Here is a 22,132-nt window from a genome sequence, read left to right as displayed (position 1 = left end):
ATCAATTAATGTGCAATACAGGTCAGGAAGAGACATTTGATTCTACAAATGGTCAATGAGCTGGGAAAAAGACTTAAAGTGTTAAGAATGTTTCTGTCACTTTTGACTTGCTTAGAAAGATGGCAATAAGAAGAGAAAGGAAGACTAAAGTATTTGGTGAAGATAAGAGTTACTTTTCGAAGCAAACTGTTTGAAGAAATGGAAGATTCACTGTTAGGATTAGATGGGTTGGTGGGATTGGAGAAGTTTTTGCACTTAGAAACTGTATATGTGGCTGTGAGATGGAGTTGTGTAGGAGCAGTTTTTCTGTGTATGAACATGCAGTGTGGAGACAGAGGCAAATAAGGTGGATTCCTCTAAGGAGTGTTACTTACAGTTCCACCTTTGTTGAGGAGTAGCAGGTAAAAAAAGATTCTGCAAAGTTAGTTGAAATCTTGGCAAAAAACTATAAGACCCAGCTGCAATTAGAAAAATCATAGAGATTGCAAGCTGTGTAATGTAAATGAAAAGTGAGACATTTGTTTGACTATTAATTAGTGGTTAAGAGATGTGTATGGCAGTGCAAGTTAATGCCTGTGACTTGGTTTCATTCTATTACTTTTATTACTATTTATTTAGTATTATTTATAAAAATAATTTTTTTAAAATGTGTGAATTACATTATCTTGTTTCTTGATATAAATCCAATGCATGTATCTGCATTAGAACACATGAATGTAAACAGTCCAGTTTTGTAAACACTTGGTATGATACTTCAAATAGTCATCTGTTAAAGATTTCTTTTTTCTGTATCCATTACCTAAACCAGTTACAGCTTACCTTACCATTTTCAACTATGGGTTTCTCATATCGAAGACCACCAACCAAGCCTACAGGCCAAACTGACACCACTTTAGTATCACGCATCTGGAAAAAAAAAAAGTATTTTCCTTGTTGAATACAATTGCAACCATACTCATTTGTTTATTTAAATACTTTAGAGAGAAGAGAGTGCAACATGTATATTGGTTTCAAATTTTTGGTACAAGGCTAGTAATTTATGGGGAGGTGGTACATTGATTACATTGACACCAGTGCTGAACTGGTACTTATTTTGTCAACCCTGAAAGGGGTGAAAGGCAAAGTTGACCTCAGCGGAATTTGAACTTAGAGCATAAAAATGGATGAAATGCCATTAAGTATTTTGCCCAGCATGTGAAAGATTCTGCAAGCTGTCCACCTTATGAGACAGTAATATGCATATTAAAATGAAAGCTCTGTTATCCTGACCTTGTTACAACTATTCTGTTTAAAGAGTAATTTTGGGTTAAAATACTCATACTAAATGTCACCTTACTCCTGTGAATGTCTTACTGTTATAGAGTACATCTTGGACATAAGTCTGCTCTACAGACTTACGTCCAAAAAAAGGTTTTAAAAGGAGCTTGTTGATGGAGATTGAGTTGTTATTTGAGGAGGGTCATATTTAGAGATAGTCACTATTTGAGGAGTTCCTTCAAGTTTCTTTTGTTGATATCTATTCCTGAGAATCTTGATTTGGTTGAGATAGTTGACATCTCTCATTCATGATGTCTTCATAATATTCCAACAGAAAATATCTTACTTTTACCTAACAAGGCATAATGACTACAATATTTCATTATGAATTGGATCACTAAGCATTAGGTTGTGGTCAACAAAAGACTCGACAGTGTGTATTCCAGCATTTGTGCTGAGCAATAGTCATGGATATATACTTAACTCTCAACAGCTTTGCTTACTTAGGTGTACCAGAGAGAGATATGGTTCTCCCTGCAAGCTGTAAGAAAAATGTATAACCAACAGATATTTCATTGGGTTGCAGCACTATCAATGACCTGGAGAAAGTAACAAAATATCATCTTTTTAATATATATTTGATTGAAAATAAACTTTTCAGTGGTATCTCAATGAGTCAATATAAAAAAAACAAAAAAACAAAGGAATCATGTATATTTCTTAGCTCCAGTCATGCCAGTAAATACCTCAACATTCATGTTACAGAGTGAATAGGATATAAATCTCAATCTGAACAGGGTACCAATTTATCTTACTAACATTCCTAGATTAATTAAAGATCTACTTTCAATTGCTATGAGAGCTGAAACAATGATGTACCAAGTGAACTGCCTAACTATATTCAGTAGATTTGAAATGAATCAATAGATACAGGGTACATTTCAGAGACATTAAAAAAAGAATATAGCCACCATTTGTAAGCAAGTATGCATTACCACACTTTCACTAATTGTTTTTGGCACCTCTGTAGACACAAACAGACACAGACACTCTTTGACCCAATGGAACATTATGGATGCAGCAAGAAGAGAGAGAGGAGGGCTGCACTAGCACTAGACTTCTATTAATTTTCAGTTGAGTAAACAGGGGCAGCACCAAATAAAGCTCCTTGCTCACAAGCACAATGCACTGCTTGGTTCAGGAATCAAACCCACAACCTTAGGATTTTGAGCCCAATACTCTAACCACTAAGCCTTTTAAAAAGATGTGACTAAAAGTCATAAACAAGACATTACAAAAACATCCTTTCAACATTTAATACCCATTCTATGTAAGAAACAACAAAAACAAATTGCAGGGAGCATTGTCCATAAATTAATACCATAAAAGTGAGGCATAACTGCTGAAATTTCCTAAGTGGGCTAACAACCTACTTTTATAGGCAAAAGAGAAAGGGAATGTAATATCATTTATTCACTTTTTCTGAGTTCATTATAGAAGCAGTTCCAAAAGATAATTAGGGAATCAAAGATGGGCTACAAATTCAGTTTATAAGAGCTTACATTTCTATATTAATTATGGTATCCTACACATCCATAAGAAAAAAATATTATCGGGTCATTGTGGTACTGCTCAAGCTTTTGTCTTTATGCAGTGCATTTAAAAGAAGATATCCTCCAGGTTAAATTCATTGGAAAATTTAAGATCAGTACTGCTAGCTAACAAATTACGGCATAGCTGTGTGGTAAGAAGCTTGCTTCCCAACCACATGGTTCTGGGTTCAGTCCCACTGCATAGCACCTTGGGCAAGTGTCTTCTACTATAGCCTTGGGCGACCAAAGCCTTGTGAGAGGATTTGGTAGATGGAAACTGAAAGAAGCCCATCGTATATATATATATATATATTGCATGTATCTATGTGTGTGTGACTTTGTGTCTGTATTTGTTCCCCTGGTTTGTTTACACCCCTGTAGCTTAGCAGTTTGGCCAAAAGAAACCAATATAATAAGTACCAGACTTAAAAAAAGGTACTGGGGTTGATTAATTTGACTAAAAGTTCTTCAAGTTGGTGCCCCAGCATGGCCACAGTCTAATGACTAAAACAGATAAAAGATAAAATATAAAGATCAGTTATGCAATCACCATGTTCAATACTAGACTCTACATTTCCATGGTACCAGTCACAGCTAAATGGCCTCAACTGTTAATATTTAAGTATTTTTTCAAAGGACACAGCATAGTGCTATTAACTACATAGAAATTATGGTCACCTAATTGAAACATTTTTGATCAAATTATCATCATCATTCTTTAATGTCTGTTTTCCATGTTGGCATAGGTTGGACGGTTTGACCAGAACTGGCAAGCTGAATCAGGTTCCAGTCTGATTTGGCTTGGTTTCTACAGCTGGATGCCTTTCTAATGCCAACCACTTTACAAGGTGTGCTGGCTGCTTTTAATGTGCCACCAGCACAAACGCTTTTACATGGCACTGGCACAGGACTCTTGCAGGCCAATCCTCTTGACCAGGGGATGTGGCCTTAACACTTCTACTGTGGAGTATGAGTCATAATAACAATGGCTTTTGATTTAGACATAAGGTCAGTAGTTTTGAGGGGAGGGAGTAGTTGATACCATTGATTCAAGTACTTGACTGACACTTTATTTTATCAACCCCACAGAAACATAAAAGGCAAAATTGACCTTGGAGTTAGAACTTAGAAAGTAAAGAGCCAGAAAGAATACTACAAAGCATTTTTTCTGTCACTGTAATGATTCTGGCACTCCACTGCCAAAAAATAATGGCAATGATTCCTTGCATCGACACAAGACTACTAATATGTAGAAGAGGAGTATAACAAATTGAATTTAATTCAACATATTACTGGTATGTAGTTTATCAATTCTGGAAGGATGAAGAGCAAAATCACTAATAATATTACTGCAGCTGCTGCTAATAATAATAATAATGGTTTCAAATTTTGCCACAAGGGCAGCAATTTTAGGTGAGGGGATGAATCAATTACATCAATCCCAGTGTTTATTGACCCCGAAAGGATGAAAGGAAAAGTTGACTTTGGTGGAATAATAATAATAATAATCCTTTCTACTACAGGCACAAGCAAATAAATGCTGGGGCCAGGAGTTAGTTGATTACATTGATGTGCTCAACAAGTATTTATTTCATTGACCTTGAAAGGATGAAAGGCAAAATTGACCGTGGTGGAATTTGAATTCAGAATGTAAAACTAGAAGAAATGCTGCTATGCATTCTGACAATTCGGCTAGCTCACCTCCTTTAAATATTTTTTTTCTACTACAGGCACAAGGCCTAAAATTTTGGTGGGAGTGACTAATCAATTACATCAAATCCAGAGCTCAACAGGTACTTATTTTATTAAGCTGAAAAGGATAAAAGGCAAAGTCAACTTTGCCAGAATTTTGAAATCAGAATGTAAAAATGGACAAAATGCTGCTTAGCATTTTGTCTGGCATATTAACAATTCTGCCAGGTTGCTGCCTTTAATAAATATAATAATAATCCTTTCTACTATAGGCACAAGGCCTGGAATTTTGGGGGAGGGGACAGTCGATTACATCAATCCCAGTGTGTAACTGATACTTAGTTTATCAACCTCAAAAGGATGAAAGGCAAAGTTGACCTTGGTGGAATTTGAACTTAGAATGGAATGACAGGCCAAACACTGCTAAGCATTTCGTCTAGCGTGCTAACAATTCTGCCAGCTTGCCACCATATAATAATGATAATAATTATAATAATAATAATAAATGCCTTGATGCAGTATCAAGCAGTGGCTCTCATGGTTTCTGATCTTAACTGATTGGAAGAGTAAACATGTACATGTTTTGCTTTGGTGTAAAAGATGGGCTACAGCAAATATTCTGCCCAACACCATAGATTTCCCTGTCAGTTGCTTGACCATAGCCAGTTGGGCATGTCCCTTACTGACCAACAACATGTGCATCTCCAATCATAAGCAGCAGTAGTAGGGGTGCATCATAGCCATGTATGGAGACTGATTCTTTGGGGTTTGAATAATTCACCTTTAGAAACATGAGTGTTTCGTTCATCATCCTTAACAACCTTTATTCAGGGACATTTTGAGTGGGATAGGCTGCTTGACCTGAAGAAAATTCTGAGCTCCTCCTGCAAGGTCATGCACTGTTTATCTTGATGTGAGATCACCATGCTGTGCATGTATGGTTGTGATGCATGTGCTTATCAGATGGCTAGTCATGAGGGGTATATTGGGCTTCGTATATTTGTACCCCAGTGTCACTTTGATGGCATGTGCTACTCTCACTCAGCAATAATAATAATTTTTTCAAATTTTTGCCACAAGGGCAGCTTGGGGGAGGTTGGGATGAGTCAATTACATCGACCCCAGTGTTTAACTGGTACTTATTTTATCGACCCTGAAAGGATGAAAGGCAAAGTTGACCTCAGCAGAATTTGAACACAGAATGTAAAGACACAAAATACCACTAAGCATTTTGCCCAGCATGCTAACAATTCTGCCAGCTTGCCTTATAATAATAATTCTTTCTACTATAGGCACAAGGCCTGAAATTTGGGGGAGGGGGATAGTCGATTATATTGACCCCAGTACTCAACTGGTACTTATTTCATCGACCCTGAAAAGATGAAAGACAAAGTTAACTTTGGTGGAATTTGAACTCAGAACATAGTAACAGGCGAAATTCTGCTAAGCATTTCATCCAGTGTGCTAATGATTCTGCTAGCTTGCCACCTAACGATGACGATGGCGATGGCGGTGGCGATGGCGGTGGCGGTGGCGGCGACGACGACGACGACGACGACGACAACAACAACAACAACAACAAGAATAATAATAATAATAATAATAATAATAATAATAATAATAATAATAATAATAGAAGACAGAGAAAAATCCCAGCAATGGCTGAGAAGCTCAGGACTCAAAGCAGAGACTGAAGGATTTTTAATTGCTGCACAAGACCAGAGCCTCCCCACCGGCGTTAGGAAGGGCATCCAGCTGTAGAAACTCTGCCAAATCAGACTGGAGCCTGGTGTTGCCATCCGGTTTCACCAGTCCTCAGTCAAATCGTCCAACCCATGCTAGCATGGAAAGCGGACGTTAAACGATGATGATGACATAATGAAAAGAAATATAACAAGTAACTGTAGAATATGTGGAGATCGACAAGAAACAATAAATCATATTATCTCTGGCTGCCCAGTCCTGGCTAAGAAGGAATATATTCACAGACACGACAGAGCTGGGACCTATATACACTGGAAGCTATGCCAACACTATGGAATAACAACAGAAAAAAGATGGTATAAACACACGCCAGAAAAGGTCACAGAAAACGAGAAAGCAACCATACTCTGGGATATGCCAATACACACAGATAGAGAAATTAAGGCAAATAGACCAGATATAGTTGTCAAAGATCATGAAGAAAAAAAATGCTTTCTAATTGATGTATCAATACCAGCAGATGACAACGTTTCTCTAAAAGAAATGGAAAAACTTTCAAAATACAAAGACCTGGAAATAGAGATAACTCGAATGTGGAATCTAAAAACAGAAACAATTCCTATCATAGTAGGTGCCTTAGGTATAATAAAAAAATATTCAGACAAATACATAACAAAAATACCAGGACTTACAAATATATATAACATACAGAAAATTGCACTACTGGGTACTGCACACATTCTACGCAAAACACTTTCAATACAGTAAACATAAGAGCACTACAGCAAACCACAGCACATACCCAAGGCGCACAGAGCTGCGCTCGGTAGTGAAGTGAAAGCACGTTATAAAAATAAAACTACTGAATAATAATAATAATAATAATGATTTCTTTATAATAATAAATAATAATAAAAAGAGAAGTAACCTCTTCAAAGACTTTCAAGGAATATGTATTATCATCATCTGCAAAATAAAGAACTCCTTTCTGCGTGTTAATGTCAATATTTTCCCGAAGCCAATTAAGGGCAAGGTTTCGTTGAAGCACCCCACGTGGTTTTAACCAGTTAGGGTCTGTTGGTTTCAGTTTATAATTGTCAGGTGTTTTTACATTTAAATGTGTATAATTTAAGTTGCTTTCTTTCAAAAAATTGGCCACCAACGTAGTTTTTGTAGAAGAATCTTCTACTACAATCCAATGGAAATTGGGGATATGTAAAAATGTTTGTGAAAGTCTTGTGAGCTCAGCTTTCTGTACTAAACGTGAGTAAGTGGGAGTGATAGCAAAAATTGTAATTGTTTCTTTCTGTCTATTTTGTTTCATTGGCTTATGTGCAGTTTTAAGAGTGAAAATATAATCATCTCTGTCTTTCAACTTCTGCTGGCAGTCAGTTAACAAGCTTAATTTCCGTTCATCAATAGAAGTATTTTCATTGAGGAAAATAGCTGAAATGACAAAAGAAAAACTCAAGAAACACAATATATCTTGTCATGGAAGTAATTCCTCTCACTAAATCATTCAATAATAAATTGCATGCATAGCCTGTTTTCAGTTAAATTAGCCAAGAGAAAGAAGCCAATAAAAACACCAAGTATACTACACACTTTTCCCCAGATTTTTAAGCCTAAAAGTCTAAAAGTTTAAGGTGGTGTACTATACATGAGAACTTAAATGATACCTTTGCAACACAAATGTAGAAACAAATGAAAAATACAATAGGTTAAAAACCCAATGTATTAAATGTATTATAAGTTAATATTTATGGTTGAACTCCCTTTGAAACACAGTAATAAAGAGGCTACTTATTTTCCCCAATCCAAGTGTGAGTCCATATTCTGGACAGTATGACTTGTTATATTATTGTCCAAGCAAACTGATTTGTAATGAGGAGGTAAAATCAATATGTTATATTTTTCTATACTAATAATGAGACTAAATACACTTGTATATAAGTTGCAAATTTTTTACTTAAAGGGCACAAAAAGTTGCCTCTAATTTATCTTTTTAATCTTGCTCTGAGTTGGAAATTCATAGCATGCACTAACACATATTCATAAATATGCCCCACAAGCAAATGACCAAGTATATGTCACTATGCAGTGCATATGTAAATTTTGGAATTGTAAATAAACACAAGTTGATGATGTCATGCATGCAAACAAACAAATACTTATGGAGAGTTCAATTTTGCCAGTCTCCATACACATGTTATAACACACATATCTGTCTAAACTTGTTGCTTGTATATGCACAGATATGTTGGCAGCAGTGTTGGAAAAATTAAGTGTATATTTGAAAAAAAAAAATTACCAGAAATTAAAACATAAACATCAACTCTTTTGATGCCCACATGCTTGAGAACCACCCTTGGTTCTATGATACAAATTTCCTGATTTAAATCGATGTAAATGAGAACTTCGCACCAAACTTTCATGCTAATTTATGTTCCAAACACCAGATTAATAACGGAAATGTTATTTCACTAAATCCTTTATTATTTTCAAAATTATTTGAAAAAAGGCAGTGAATTTCAACAGATATCATCATTATATTATCATCATCATTTAATGTCAACTTTTCCATGCTTCCATGGGTCAGACGGAATTTGTTGAAGCAGATTTTCTATGGCTGGGTTCCCTTCCTCTCACCAATTATGGCGTTTCCAAGCAAGTTAATATTTCCTCATGTTTAGAATGGTTAGACATGTTTTTCACAGTACACTAGAAACATCACTTCTATGAACACCTGTACAGAGCATACTATGTACATTTTATCATGGCTGTAACATTAATAAGGTTACCCTCTATCAGGATCCTTACTGTTTTGTGGTGTTGTCTGTTTCATCAGGGTAACATTATTGTAAGAGTGGGCAGAAGAGAGGACCATTGCAGAAGATAAAACTAGAGTGGGAGGGAAAAAGAAAGGAGAAACAGGGGAAACAACATGGTTGGGGTAATGGTGAGGAAAAGGAGAAAGAAATTGTAGATATAGTACCAGAGGAGCAATGAGAATTAAAGGCAGGTTATAATGTGAAAGAACAATAATGACATTGGGAGAGGAGTGATGGTAGGTACCATAGAAGGGTAAATGGGGATGTAATTCAGATTCACACCTTACTTAAGCATCATGATTCAGAAAGATAGTGGAGAGAAGAATAGGATATAGAGTTAGAGGAAGGGGATTGAATACAGACAGATCTAATATTTTCCTCTCATTTCACAGATGGCATGGTACAGTGATAGTAGGAATGGTAGAGTAATGAAAGGATATTGAATAGATAAGAAGGTGGGTGAGTAATGGTGACTTAACAGGTACAACTGGGCAAAGGTCCAGATATAAATATATGTACCCCAGCCTCCATTACTACATCCCATGAATTTAATGAAAGCATTTACATTCTATATTGTTCTTTATATCTTTCTGTAATGAAGGCTGATGGTAGTAATTTCAAGTTTGAAAGTAAAGTTAAAAGTTCACTTTTAACTGGTAAAGTTCAGAGGTCACTTTCTGTTGTGTGGATGCTCCCAGACAATAAGTAGGCTAGTCCAATACGTATAAATAGTGGACGTGATAGCTAGTCATAGAAGCATCGCGTAGAGCAAGCTGGATCCATGAGTGGACTAGACGTTGAGTTCTATTGAGTCAAATCGTCGGAAGTGAGAGTTCGGTAGTTGAGTAGAGGTACATTATTGGCGAAGGCACGCCATCCGAACATGTGATATAACACTTTCAAATTTGGTTTTTGTTTTATTTAGTTTACATGAACTTTTGGTCAGATTTTAATAAATCTGACCAAACACTTCATTTTAGAAAATTCAATGCATGATATTTTTACTAGGATTTCATAGCCTTACATAATATGTATCATACACAAGTGCATATTATTGACAAATAAATACAGCATGAGAAAACAATAGAATGTAAATAAGATGAACTTACTCAGACCTAAAAGAGATGATCCTATGCATGTAGACAAACCAAATAAGAGCATACATCTGATTATAAATCGTCTGTTTTTTAACTCATAATATGAAGACATAATTGAGAAAATGGACCTGAAACGATAAGATTTCACTTGAAAAGGAGAAAAAACAAACAAAAAACATCAATGATGAATTAAATGATAAAAACCTTTCATCAATATATTTTAGTGATTGTGAATTTTCCATTGGTCTTCAACCAACTGAATTCTTTCTGGTGAAAGGGACATGTAAGCAGCTGAATAAGATTTTAGCTTTTACTTTGTTACCCAAAGCAACCAACACTGTGAATTCTGTTGTTAAGAATGGGTTGTGTTGAAAAAAGCCTTTAACTAATCACAACTTCATTAGTTGTTGGCTGAGACTGATGAGAATCTTTCAATCTTTCTCTCTCTCTCTCTCTCTTCCTCTATAATCTGGTCACTTCAGCCATGTAACGACCATGTGATTTTTTTTGGACTATTCTTTTCCTTCTCTCCAGAACTTTTCTCTTTCCTCTTTCTGATGAAGAGCCATGCTCAAAACATCACATCATTTTTTCATCTTAAACTGAATTCAATCCTCATCTTTTTTTCATCTTAAACTGAACTCAACCTAATACATTCACGTGTACACCCTTTTGACTGTTGTTTTTGTTTTTAGTTGTTTTCATTTTTGATTTACCTACACACACATGTACATATGTGTGTGTGCATGTGCGTATGTGTGAGTGCATGCATGACATTTGCAAATACCCTGTGCATCCAAAAAGACATCAGGAAATAGAAATTTCCACTGGCCTATCATACTTGCTAATTAAGGTAGGTGTGTCAAAGTGTCTTTACTCCTAGGTGGTGAAAACTCTTGTTAAGTCCCTGACTTGATCACTAGGTAAGTAGGTAAAGAAGAATTAAGAAAAACAGCAGTCTTCAAAATGATAATGAGAATGATATTAATCTGAACAAGAGCACTGAGAGTACAAACCTCCACCAAGGCAACACCAAAGTCCTCTCAACGATTAGTCAGAGATGATTTTTTAAATGAGAATATCTGAAATAAACTCAACTGCTCTCACAAACGAAAATAGTAAAAATGAACCCACCCACACTCATAAATTAAATAAAAAAAAAACAGGAAAGTAGTCCAGAATCCTTGCCTGGAACTGGATCCATCCCAAAATCTAATCAGTTTGTGCCAGTCATGAGGCCTAACATCCCTGAAAGTTTCATCTGAATCCATCCAGCAGTTCTTGAGATATCTTGTCCATGGACAAATGAACAAACAAACACGACTGAAAACAATACCTCTGCCTTCACTAAGGTGGAGATAACAATGACAATGACAAATAAAGCTGATCTTAATAATAACAACAGATGCCATTTAGTTAGTTTCAAGGACAATATATGCAGGGAAAATTTAGAGGTAATTGAATCAGTCCAGTCTTCTATTTGATTGCTTGATACATATTCCAGCACAGCACTGCCATATAAGCAGATGTCTTATATTCAGTATCATACATTTTCTCTTTCTCTTGCCTCTTAATTCTTTTTCTTCTCTTTGATAAAGAGTACCACTCAAAGCATAAGATTCTCTACCATGTTTTTTTTTTTGCTTTACATTTCTATACTTTTCAGGGACATGCTTGTGTAATCTGCATTCTTTGTTTGTCTTGTCTTTACCTCATAATTTTACTTGTATTATTGGTGTGATTTTTACTGCGTATATATATATATATATATATATATATATATATATATATATATATATATATATATATATATATATATATATATATATATATATATATATATATATATATTGTTTATCATTTATCTTCTACTTGTTTCAGTCATTACACAGTGGTCATACCGGGGCTGACTCCAGGACTTATGTTTTTCAAGCCTGGTATTAATTCTATCGGTCTCTTTTGTTGAACTGCTAAGTTGTGGGGACATAAACACACCAACACTGGTTGTCAAGCAGTGGTGGAGACACACACGCTCATAGATATATACATACACACACATATATATATATATATATATATATATATATATATATATATACATGTACAATGGGCTTCTTTCAGTTTCCATCCACCAAATACACTCACAAGGGTTTGGTCAGCCAGAGGCTATAGTAGAAGATACTTGCACAACAAACCATGCAGTTTGACTGAACCCAGAATCATGTAGTTGGGAAGCAAGCTTCTTACCACACAATCACACCTGTGCCTAAACACACACATACACGCATGCACTCACACACATACACATATAATATACATAGTCAAAAAATAAAAACAATACAAAGATGAGGAGAGATAAAAGATGGAGAGAAAGAAAAATGTGTCTGAGATGGTCAAGGTATGCTGAAAAAAATGTGACATTTCTGTTACTCTCCACCACTTCTCTCTTACCACCTCCATCCACTACAAACCCACAGACTCATACTCTTACATCAACTTCTCCTCCTCCCACCCTAACCATACCAAACTGTCCATCTCTTACTCTCAGTTCCTCTCTCCCAACTGACTCTGTAGTGACGATCATGATTTCAAGACAGTCCCAACTCCCAACTCATGGCTCACCACTTCACCCAACAGGAATACTCTACCCAATAGGAATACCCCACCCTCCATTATCCAAACTGACCTCGCCCTTGCCTGATCTGTTGACTGTGCATCCACTCTCTCTCCTTGCTCTGGCCACCACTACCTTCCTCCATTTCCTGCTCACCTACCACCCCTCCACCTCACCCTTCCAATGCACCATTTTTCAGGTCTTCTGCTGAATCCAATTTGATCCCTTTACTTCCAACATCTTCCTCAACTCACCCTCCCCTCACAAACACACACACATGCATGTACAAGATGCAGATAGTATTTGTTTACAATTTTCAACTGCTAATCTTATGCATATTTTAAAAAATTCTTGTTGGTATTTTTTCTTCTTAAAAACAATAACTATTTTTGCTTTACTTTTTTGCAGAATAATTGACTCTGGAATATTTTGACACCCCACCCTACCACAATTTGTAGAAGAGGCATGGAGTCTTTCTTGGAATCCATGCGAGAAGGAGAAACAAGGAGATTTGAGACTTCCTCAACATCAGCAGAAGGATGGTGGAAAAGGTCAGAAAGGAGTTGGAAGATTCAGGATTCAAATACGAAGTGGCAGTAGAGAAGAAATCCCATGTTCAATGATCAGTTAACATCAGAACACTGGAATTTGTCGGTGAAACCCAGAGATCACCAACAATGATCCCAGCAAGTCAATGCATTCTATCGCACAGGAGAAAGGGTTGTGGATGAAAAACTCATCAGGCTGGTGGTGCATGGAGACATTCTCTACTTTTCATACAAGGGGAGGGAGGGACAATTTCTGTCCAAGGTGATGCAAGAAAAGCAACTCAAGCACACCAAGAAGCTGATTAACAAGTTGACACACCCACTGGGGCCAGATATAAAGTGGTTCTTTTCCAACGAGAATTTCTGCTAAGACCAGAACGTCAACTTGCAGAATAACAGGCAGCTCATGGTCTCACCCAAGGATGTGACCAGAGTCATGCAGACGAAATTTCCAGCGACAACCATGGTCTTTGGTGTTGTTAGCAACAAGGTGATGTTATGCCACTCCACTTCTTCCCTGAGAGCCTCAGATTGAACACCAATGGCTACATCCATGTTCTGAGTGAAGTGGTGAAGCTTTGGATCAACTGAGTTAGCTGCAGGGAGGCTGTATATGTAACAAGACTCTGTGCCCTGCCACACTAGCTGGAAGACCCAGGCCTGGCTGTTGGAGAATTTCTTTGATCACACAGTACCTGACATTTGGCCTCCCAACTCACCTGAGTACAACCCCCTTGACTTCTTTGTGTGGAGTGAAGTGGAATGAGAGACCAACAAATCCAACAGCAACACAAAGGACAAGCTGAGGGTCAGGATAACTAGGGCATTCAGGGACCTAAAATGGGAGACAGTGACGAAAGCCTGTGGCCAGTTCTGAGGTTGCTTGGAGGCTGTCATCGAAGTCAAAGGCGGGTTCATCGAGTGAGATCAACAGAACATGTCATGAAGACAAACTGACCCAAATTTGACAAATGTAAATGACTCTTTCATTTCTAATATTCTGCAAAAAGATGTGTGGGCATGGAGAAATATCTTGCTTGGAAACATATAAGGGTTAGAGACAGGAAGGGCACCTGCCTCAATAAACATTGTCTGAGCCATACAGAATTATAGTGATGATGTTATATATATATATATATATCATTAACATCATCATTTAATGTCCATGTACAATACTGGCATGTGTTGGATGATTTGACAGGATCAGATGGAGTCAATGATGACTGCTTTGCACTCCAGTGTCTACTTTGTATGGTTTCTATGACTGGATGTCTTTCCTAATACCAACCATTTTACAAAGTGTACTGGGGACCTTTTTTATGCTACTAGCACTAGTGAGGTTGTCATGCAGCTTGCAAGATTATGAACCCCAAAGGGAACAACTTTATGCTAGGCAACAGGCGAGAGAGAGAGAGAGAGAGAGGGAGAGAGAGAGAGAGAGAGAGAGAGGGAGAGAGAGAGAGAGAGAGACTTCTAGCAGTAGAATTTTAGAAATGAGAGTAGGAATGATTGGGTGGAGTTGGTGATGAGGGGTCAGGGTGGCTCTTCAAAGTAAGCGGTAATTAGGAATGAGTGGGGCAGAGGGGCTAGGTGTGAGTTAGGGGAGTAAGGGGCAGTAATATACAGGAAAAGGACAAGAGAGATGACATACTGTTGATAGGTTGCAGGCGAGGCAGTGTGGTTAAGAAGCTTGTTTCCTAACCATGTGGCTTCGGGTTCAGTCCCACAGCATGGAACATTAGGTAAATGCCTTTCATTATAGCTTAGGGCTGACCAAAGCTTTGTGAATGGATTTGGTTCACGGAAATATACATATAAACATACGCATACATACATACGTATATGTGTGCGTGCGCGTGTGCTTGGGTGTCTAGCCTTGTCTTGACATCTCGTGTGTGCATCTGTGAGTGTATATATATATATATATCGTCATTATTATCATCATCATCATCATTTAACGTCCGTTTTCCATGATGATATGGATTGGACGGCTTGACAGGATGTGGCAAGGCCAGGGACCGCACTAGGTCCCATAATATACATTATATATATATATATATATATATATATATCACATACACACACGTATGAGGAAAGAGAGAGAGAGAAGGGAAAAAGAAAGAAAGAAGAGTGACAAAGAGAGACTGACAAATAGATTGTCAAATCCACATAACAAAGAACACTAGTTACAATCAGTTTTGTAGACATTTGGTGAAAGAAAAGACAGACAGATAAACAGTGATCAATCGATCGATAGATAGATAGATAAAATGATAAAGACACATTTTCGAAAGCGATACACAGATGATACACGTTACGAAGTTGTTCCAAAAAAATAATGCACGTGAAATTACGATTTCCAATTCAGAATTTAAAAACGACGCAAAACAAGAATATTTAGGGCAAATATGATGTAAGAATGATAAAATTAGAAAGAAAAAAAACCCTATTTATTTTCTCAAAACAGTAAATAAGCATACCTGGAATCGGTGGTGACATAGCAAACCAGAAATATACGGTGTCAATGAAAACTGGTTTCGAATAAATACATTTCCTCATTTTTTGTCCAAATTCGGGTTTGTTATTTAGCTCTGATTGAACAGACTTATGGTCAAAAGGCGATCCAGCTCTATGTTTAGGCAAACATTACCTAGGACTACTTAATCTAATTTGCCATTTTTAACATTCCTAGCTAGATTGGTAGCTTTCGACTACTTTCCTAACTCGGCTTTTTTAACCCAAAATATTTTATGCTATCATTTATAGCTTCCAGACAGCTTAATATGATTTGTTGATGTACATACATACATACGTACGTGTGTGTGTGTGTGTTTGTTTTAGCAGACTCTGCTAATATGAATTTACAAACACACATATACCATCCAAAAGTACATCTTTTCCATCTGATGATATTATGCTCATGCCGCATAAATGTAAATTTAATGTTTATTGAGTATTAATAGAAACGGTTGTAAGTGAAGATGACCAATTTGCTGTTGATAATTAACAATTAACTTCCCTATCTCCCTTTTTCTTCTTTTAAATGAATATAAACTGTATGTTTTTATATATACACACACACACATATATATGTAGGTATGTACGTATATATTTGTATGTATATAAATGTGTGCGTGTGTGTGCGTGCGCGCTCTCACACCCCCACACATACGCGCGCGCATGCACGCACACACACACTCTCTCTCTCTCTCTACCTCATTCCTTTTCCCTGGATATCTGCAATTAGCCTCACTCGCGAGCCAATCTATGGTTTGTTGTGAACAAGGATGGAAAAAAACTGCAAGGTTTAGTTTTAGGTAACGTTTACTGCAAGAATCTACTCGTGAGTGTTTCAAACACAGCTAACAGCATTGAATTTCATGCAAGAATTGTGTATCTGTTACATTTATGCACTACAAACAGAATGAATGCACTGTCTGAAAAGACCGAACGGTTAGGGTTGTGGACAGCGTAACTAGAAACCAAATATCCGAATAATGCACTCTGGGGTAATGTAATTAGACCGAAGTCCCAATTTTGCTACAGAGTAACTTCCTAGGATTTATGTTAGGTACGCACACACGATTTCTTTGTTTACATAATAACGCCAAATGACAACAAATACACGTGGATGGTCAGTGACATACGACTAACTAGATGCAAGTAAAATAAGAATCATTTGGTGTGTATGTATGTAACCGAGTGACCAATGGTTTTGCATCAATGAAGGCCGTAGCTTTGTGGATGACTCATCAGACTCTAGTCCGAAGACAAATTTAACTCTTCACCTCTTGAAGATGAAAAGTTGTCACGGTCATTGGTCAAATGATCATCAGAGAATAAAATGTCTGGCATTAGTGAGGACGAGTTATCTCCCCTAGACCAGCTATTTCGAAAGGGGAAATAAGGAATCTATTCCTTGACCGGCTAATGGATCGTAAGGATTTTTCTGGGCTTAGTCAATGAATGGGGAATTCTACGTTTCCAGCAGGTAGCGCTTGAAATGGATGCATTGTGTTAAGATTTCTTGGTGAGTATTCAGCGACCCAGGTTTCAGAGAATCTTTAAGTATCTCAGCTTGCTCAGCTATGCAGAGCTTGCATATATATATATATATATATATATATACAAGGGTTGGACAAAATAATGGAAACACATAGCATCATAATTTTGAAATATCTATAAAAGTGTCAAAAACTTGTTTATTTTTATGTTTTTTGATTTATTATTAGTGTTGCTTAATATGTTTTGCTAAAATTGCTGTTTCTTTTCAGATATCATCAGAGAAAGGTAATTAAAATTTATTAAAATGACAGATCTATCAGACTTTCAAAGAGGTCAAATTGTTAGTGCTCGTATGGCAGGCGCTAGCGTAACGAAAACAGCCGAAAGGTTTGGTGTATCAATAAGTACTGTCTCAAAAGTAATGACAGCCTTTGAGAAAGATGTGAAAAACCTCCTCGTTGAAATAAAACTCCGGAAGAAAACCAAAAGTTTCAGATAGGGACCATTGGTCTCTTACGCGAATTGTTTGAAAGGATCACAAAAGTACAGCTCCAAAAATTTCTGCAGTGCTTAATGACCACCTGAAGAACCCAGTTTTCACAAAAACTGTTCACCGGGAGCTGCACAAAGCCGGATTTCACGGGAGAGCTGCAATCAGAAAACCACTACTTTCAAAAACAAACGTTGCAAAGCATTTAGAGTAAAGCAAAAACCTACAGAATTGGTCCCTAGAGCAGTGGAAGAATGTTATTTTCTTGGACGAGTCATCCTTTACCCTATTTCCAACCACTAGCCGAGTATATGTGTGGAGACAGCCAAAAGAAGCATTTGACCTAGAGTGCCTTCTTTCAACTGTTAAACATGGAGGAAGATCTGTAATGATCTGGCGGGGCTATATCTTGGAAATCTGCTGGCCCAATGGTTTCCCTTCATGGCAGAATTAATAGTCAAGATTATTTAAGCATTTTATCTGATCAAATTCATCCTATGGTTGTGGAACTTTTCTGGAGGGAACCGCAATCTTTCAGGATGATAATGCACCAATTCACACAGCTAAAGTTGTTACTGAATGGCACGAGGAACATTCTAGTGAAATTGAACATCTTATCTGGCCACCACAGTTCCCAGATCTCAATATTATTGAACATTTACGGTACATTTTAGAAAAACAGGAAAGGAGTCGATATCCTCCACCATCATCACTACAAGAACTGGAGACTGTTTTAGCTGAAGAAGGGGCAAAAATTCCTTTGGAAACAATTCAAACTTTGTGCAAGTCCATACCTCATAGAATTCAAGCTGTAATTACTGCCAAAGGCGGTCCTACCCCATATTAAAATAAATTTGTTTGAAATTTTAAGGTGTTTCCATTATTTTGTCCAACTCCTGTATGTATATATATATATATATATATACACTGTGGAGATGAGGTGAGCCATGAGGAAAGGGTCAGTGATGTCGATGGCTGAGGGGCCCAACTGGGGTGGGGGGAAGGAGGTCAGGTGGGCAGACAAAGGACCAGTGTGGGTCTCTTTGTTTTGGAACAGCAGTGGCAGATGGACGTGTGTGGACGTATAAGCTAGAGAGGGAATTTTGCTATTAGGTTCTAGTGGTAGGTTAGCATGTAGGACATTTTTCAGATATAACTCAGTTGAACAGTTGACCTGAGGTAACCTGAGAAGTAGGTGAATTGCACTTTGTTCATACTATAAGCTATTTCAACCTTCCTGTATTTTCTTTTTCTGTCGTCTTCCATGATATGTCAGCAGAAATAAGGATCAGTAAGTGATTCCATCAGACCTTTCTTTGGCAAGGGACATGTTACCACATGGATTCAGAAGATCAAAGTGGTGGTCAAGTTGTAAAGCATTGAAGATGTAGCAGGTCTCATGGTTCTGTATCTGGAGGGAAATGCATTGGCACTGTACCTCAAAATAGACGAAACAGGCCAGGTGGATACAGAGAAGATTGAACAGCACTTAAAGGAAGCATTTACAGGAGGATCATATACTGTATTCACCAAACTAGGAAAGGTCAAGTGGACAGGAGAACAAGTGGACATGTATGCAGCCAGCATGGTTAGCTTTTGTAAATGGTTCCCCTGACGGCATATCAGTGTGGCTGCAACAACTGCCGAGCAGTGAGATGTTGATGAGTGAACTTGTTGCACAAACCCGTGTGTCGATGCAAAACATTGGGCAGAATGCAGTAGTAATGGCAGCTACAGAAGCCCATGGTGTCATATGACAACTGACGAAGAATGAGGAGAGAAAAGCCACCTTGGAGTTTCCACAACCATTTATGGGCCAGTGTTTCAAGTGCCAGGGACCACACATGGCAAGGGACAGCAAGGAGATGAAGTCCGAACCCATTTGCTACCAGTGCAAGTGGACAGAGCATGTAGCTTGAAACTGCAACCAGGGAAAAGGCCACAAAGACGTTGCTACCTCTCAAACTTCCCTTGCAAGCAAGTAGAGTCTCTCATAAGGTTGCTGCCTATAGTTGAAATACTGGTTGGAGGAAAGGCATTCAAAACCCTTGTGAATATAGGTTGTTCAACGTCTCTCATGACCCCAAAGGTAACTAAAAAGTGGAAGGGGTGAGTAGTATTAGGGTGGTTGACAGTATTGAAATTAGATGTAAGGGTAGCAGCAAGTGGAGGACACAACACTAAGGCTGTGAGTAACTGTGATCAACCATGTGGTAGATGGAATTGATGTGGTGATGGACATGGACACTATCAACTGTCTAGGAGGTGTCGTTGTTAGTGGAGACATGGTTTCATTTAGTGGCGCAGGGGCATCATGCACTGTGAGTCTGCAATGAGAGTGGGCTGAACCCTGGGGAGAATTATACCGCTTACACCATTGAAGTTGAACATTTTCAGGTAGTGATCAACAGTCAGCAGTGAACTGTTGAGTGGTGCTGGAAAGGAGACCCTCGATATTGCTGTACAGGCTAAGCTGTTATCAGCATACCTTGAAAGGAGATGCCAGGAGCGAGTTCGAAGGAGACATAGATAGATGGATCAGAGAAGGTATCCTAATCCTGTGGAAGGAGGAAGTGAAGAGTGAAGTGCTGCCACTCATGGCAGTGGTACAGCCAACAAAGTTACGGTCAAGTCAGTACTGGACTTTCAAGAGCTGACTGGCTATGCAATGTGCCACATGGACGGTGAGGTTACTGATAACTGCAGAGAAACAATGCAAGAATGGAGACAGTTGATGAGGGCTGCAACAATTGTCAACTTGAAGTTGGCATATCTGCAGCTCCATGTGAGTGAGAAATTATGGCAATATCAGCTGGTGCATTATAAGGGCCAAATATACTGTCTGACTGAGCTGGGTTTCAGGTTGAATTCTGCACCAAAGATCATGGCAACAATGCTCAAATCTATCTTGGGAAAGGTGGACAAGGTAAAAAAATTTGACCAATTTCTATATAGACGACATCCTGGTAGAATTTAGTAAAATAACTGTCGTTAATAAGCTGGTGTAGGTGGTGAGCTGGCAGAATCGTCAGCACGCTGTGCAAAATGCTTAGCGGCATTTCGTCCGTTGTTACATTCTGAGTTCAAATTCTACTGAGGTTGATTTTGCTTTTCATCCTTTCTGGGTCAATAAATTAAGTACCAGTTGAGTACTGGGGTCGATGTTATCAACTAGTCCCCACTCCACAAAATTTCAGGCCTTGTGCCTATAGTAGAAAGGATTATTAAGCTGGTGTTTAGAACACAGGAAGTTTGCATCATAGAACCAGGGTTGTTCTAAGGCAAGTCGATAGCAAAAGGTTTAACAGACATGTTCAAATCATTGGCAATATGAAGAAATCACCCTCACCAAGTTTGTATAAAAGGATGAAAAGATTTTAAAAAATCAGTGTGCATTTGTGGCCACCCACTGAAAAATACTTAAGAAATTCTTTGTATTGTAATCATGGGTTAAGTGTTATTATTTTTCTGTATGTAGGATTGTCTCATTTCTGCACTATGATGTCTGAGGGTTAATAAATGATGTCATATGAGTACTGTGTATTATTTAAAAGTTGTCCAGACCCATATACTTCCTTTTCCTTCCTTTGCTTTTTTTTTTTTTTTTTCAGGAAAACTTGTCAAGATGGTCGATATTGCTATTGATGTAGAAGTTTTTTAGTAATTGTTCTAGTGGTTCAGCCCCGATCAAGCAGACCTGTAGTTGAAGATGTTCAAGAATTGTGCACCACCATCTTTTGTATATCTAGAACTACATTGTTTAATGTATCCTTCCTTTTTCCTGATACTAAGGTGTGGCTTGAGTGAAATTTGGCTGCTGTTTCCTTCACATAAAGTGATTACATAGGGACCCCTCGAGCAGAGCCCACAAGTCCCAGTAAATACCCAAATACAATGACTTTACTGTATTAGAAGAGGATTCATATCCACTCTGATAAATGATTACAGGGAACAAAGATATAGACTTCAGTTTACAAGTTACTGTTGTACACCTTTAGGTCACTCAATTCTGCCTCTATACAGTAGGTCATCCTGCTACAAAAGCAATCAAATCCCCATCAAATTTCACCCTGCCATCTTAAAAATTGCTTCAAATTAATAATATGCTATGGTATTTAGACTAAACTGAAATGACTTCTGATTAGACTTGCATACACTTATGTTTAAAATTGACATTAAAAATTGGAGATAGCTTGTAATATCACTGCATTTTATATTTATTTATAAATGTATGTGTGCCTATCTATCTGAGGCACAGAGAGAGAGAGAGAGAGAGAGAGAGAGAGAGAGAGAGAGAGAGAG

At 37.7% G+C, this 22,132-nt stretch overlaps 1 protein-coding gene across 3 annotated transcripts in view; it reads right to left on the bottom strand.

The window, feature by feature from the left end:
* LOC106873166 (galactosylgalactosylxylosylprotein 3-beta-glucuronosyltransferase 1) overlaps positions 1-22,132 on the bottom strand; it is a 63,064-nt gene that overhangs the window by 7,292 nt on the left and 33,640 nt on the right. The window contains exons 1-4 of one of the 3 annotated variants that reach the window (XM_014920395.3): positions 15,816-17,208; positions 10,186-10,301; positions 7,174-7,691; positions 820-906 (exon numbers count right to left, since the gene is read on the bottom strand). In XM_014920395.3, coding sequence (XP_014775881.1) covers positions 820-906; positions 7,174-7,691; positions 10,186-10,285 — 705 coding nt within the window. In that variant the 5' untranslated portion in view covers positions 10,286-10,301; positions 15,816-17,208. Of the gene's footprint in view, positions 1-819; positions 907-7,173; positions 7,692-10,185; positions 10,302-15,815; positions 17,209-22,132 lie in introns of those variants that run through there. The other 2 variants (XM_089359928.1, XM_052971763.2) reach the window with 2 other exon arrangements.

The sequence above is a fragment of the Octopus bimaculoides genome, chromosome 11 (genome assembly GCF_046866305.1).
Source record: "Octopus bimaculoides isolate indiv1 chromosome 11, ASM4686630v1, whole genome shotgun sequence".
In the NCBI taxonomy this organism is placed as follows: domain Eukaryota; kingdom Metazoa; phylum Mollusca; class Cephalopoda; order Octopoda; family Octopodidae; genus Octopus; species Octopus bimaculoides.
This window is presented reverse-complemented; position numbering and strand designations above follow the sequence as displayed.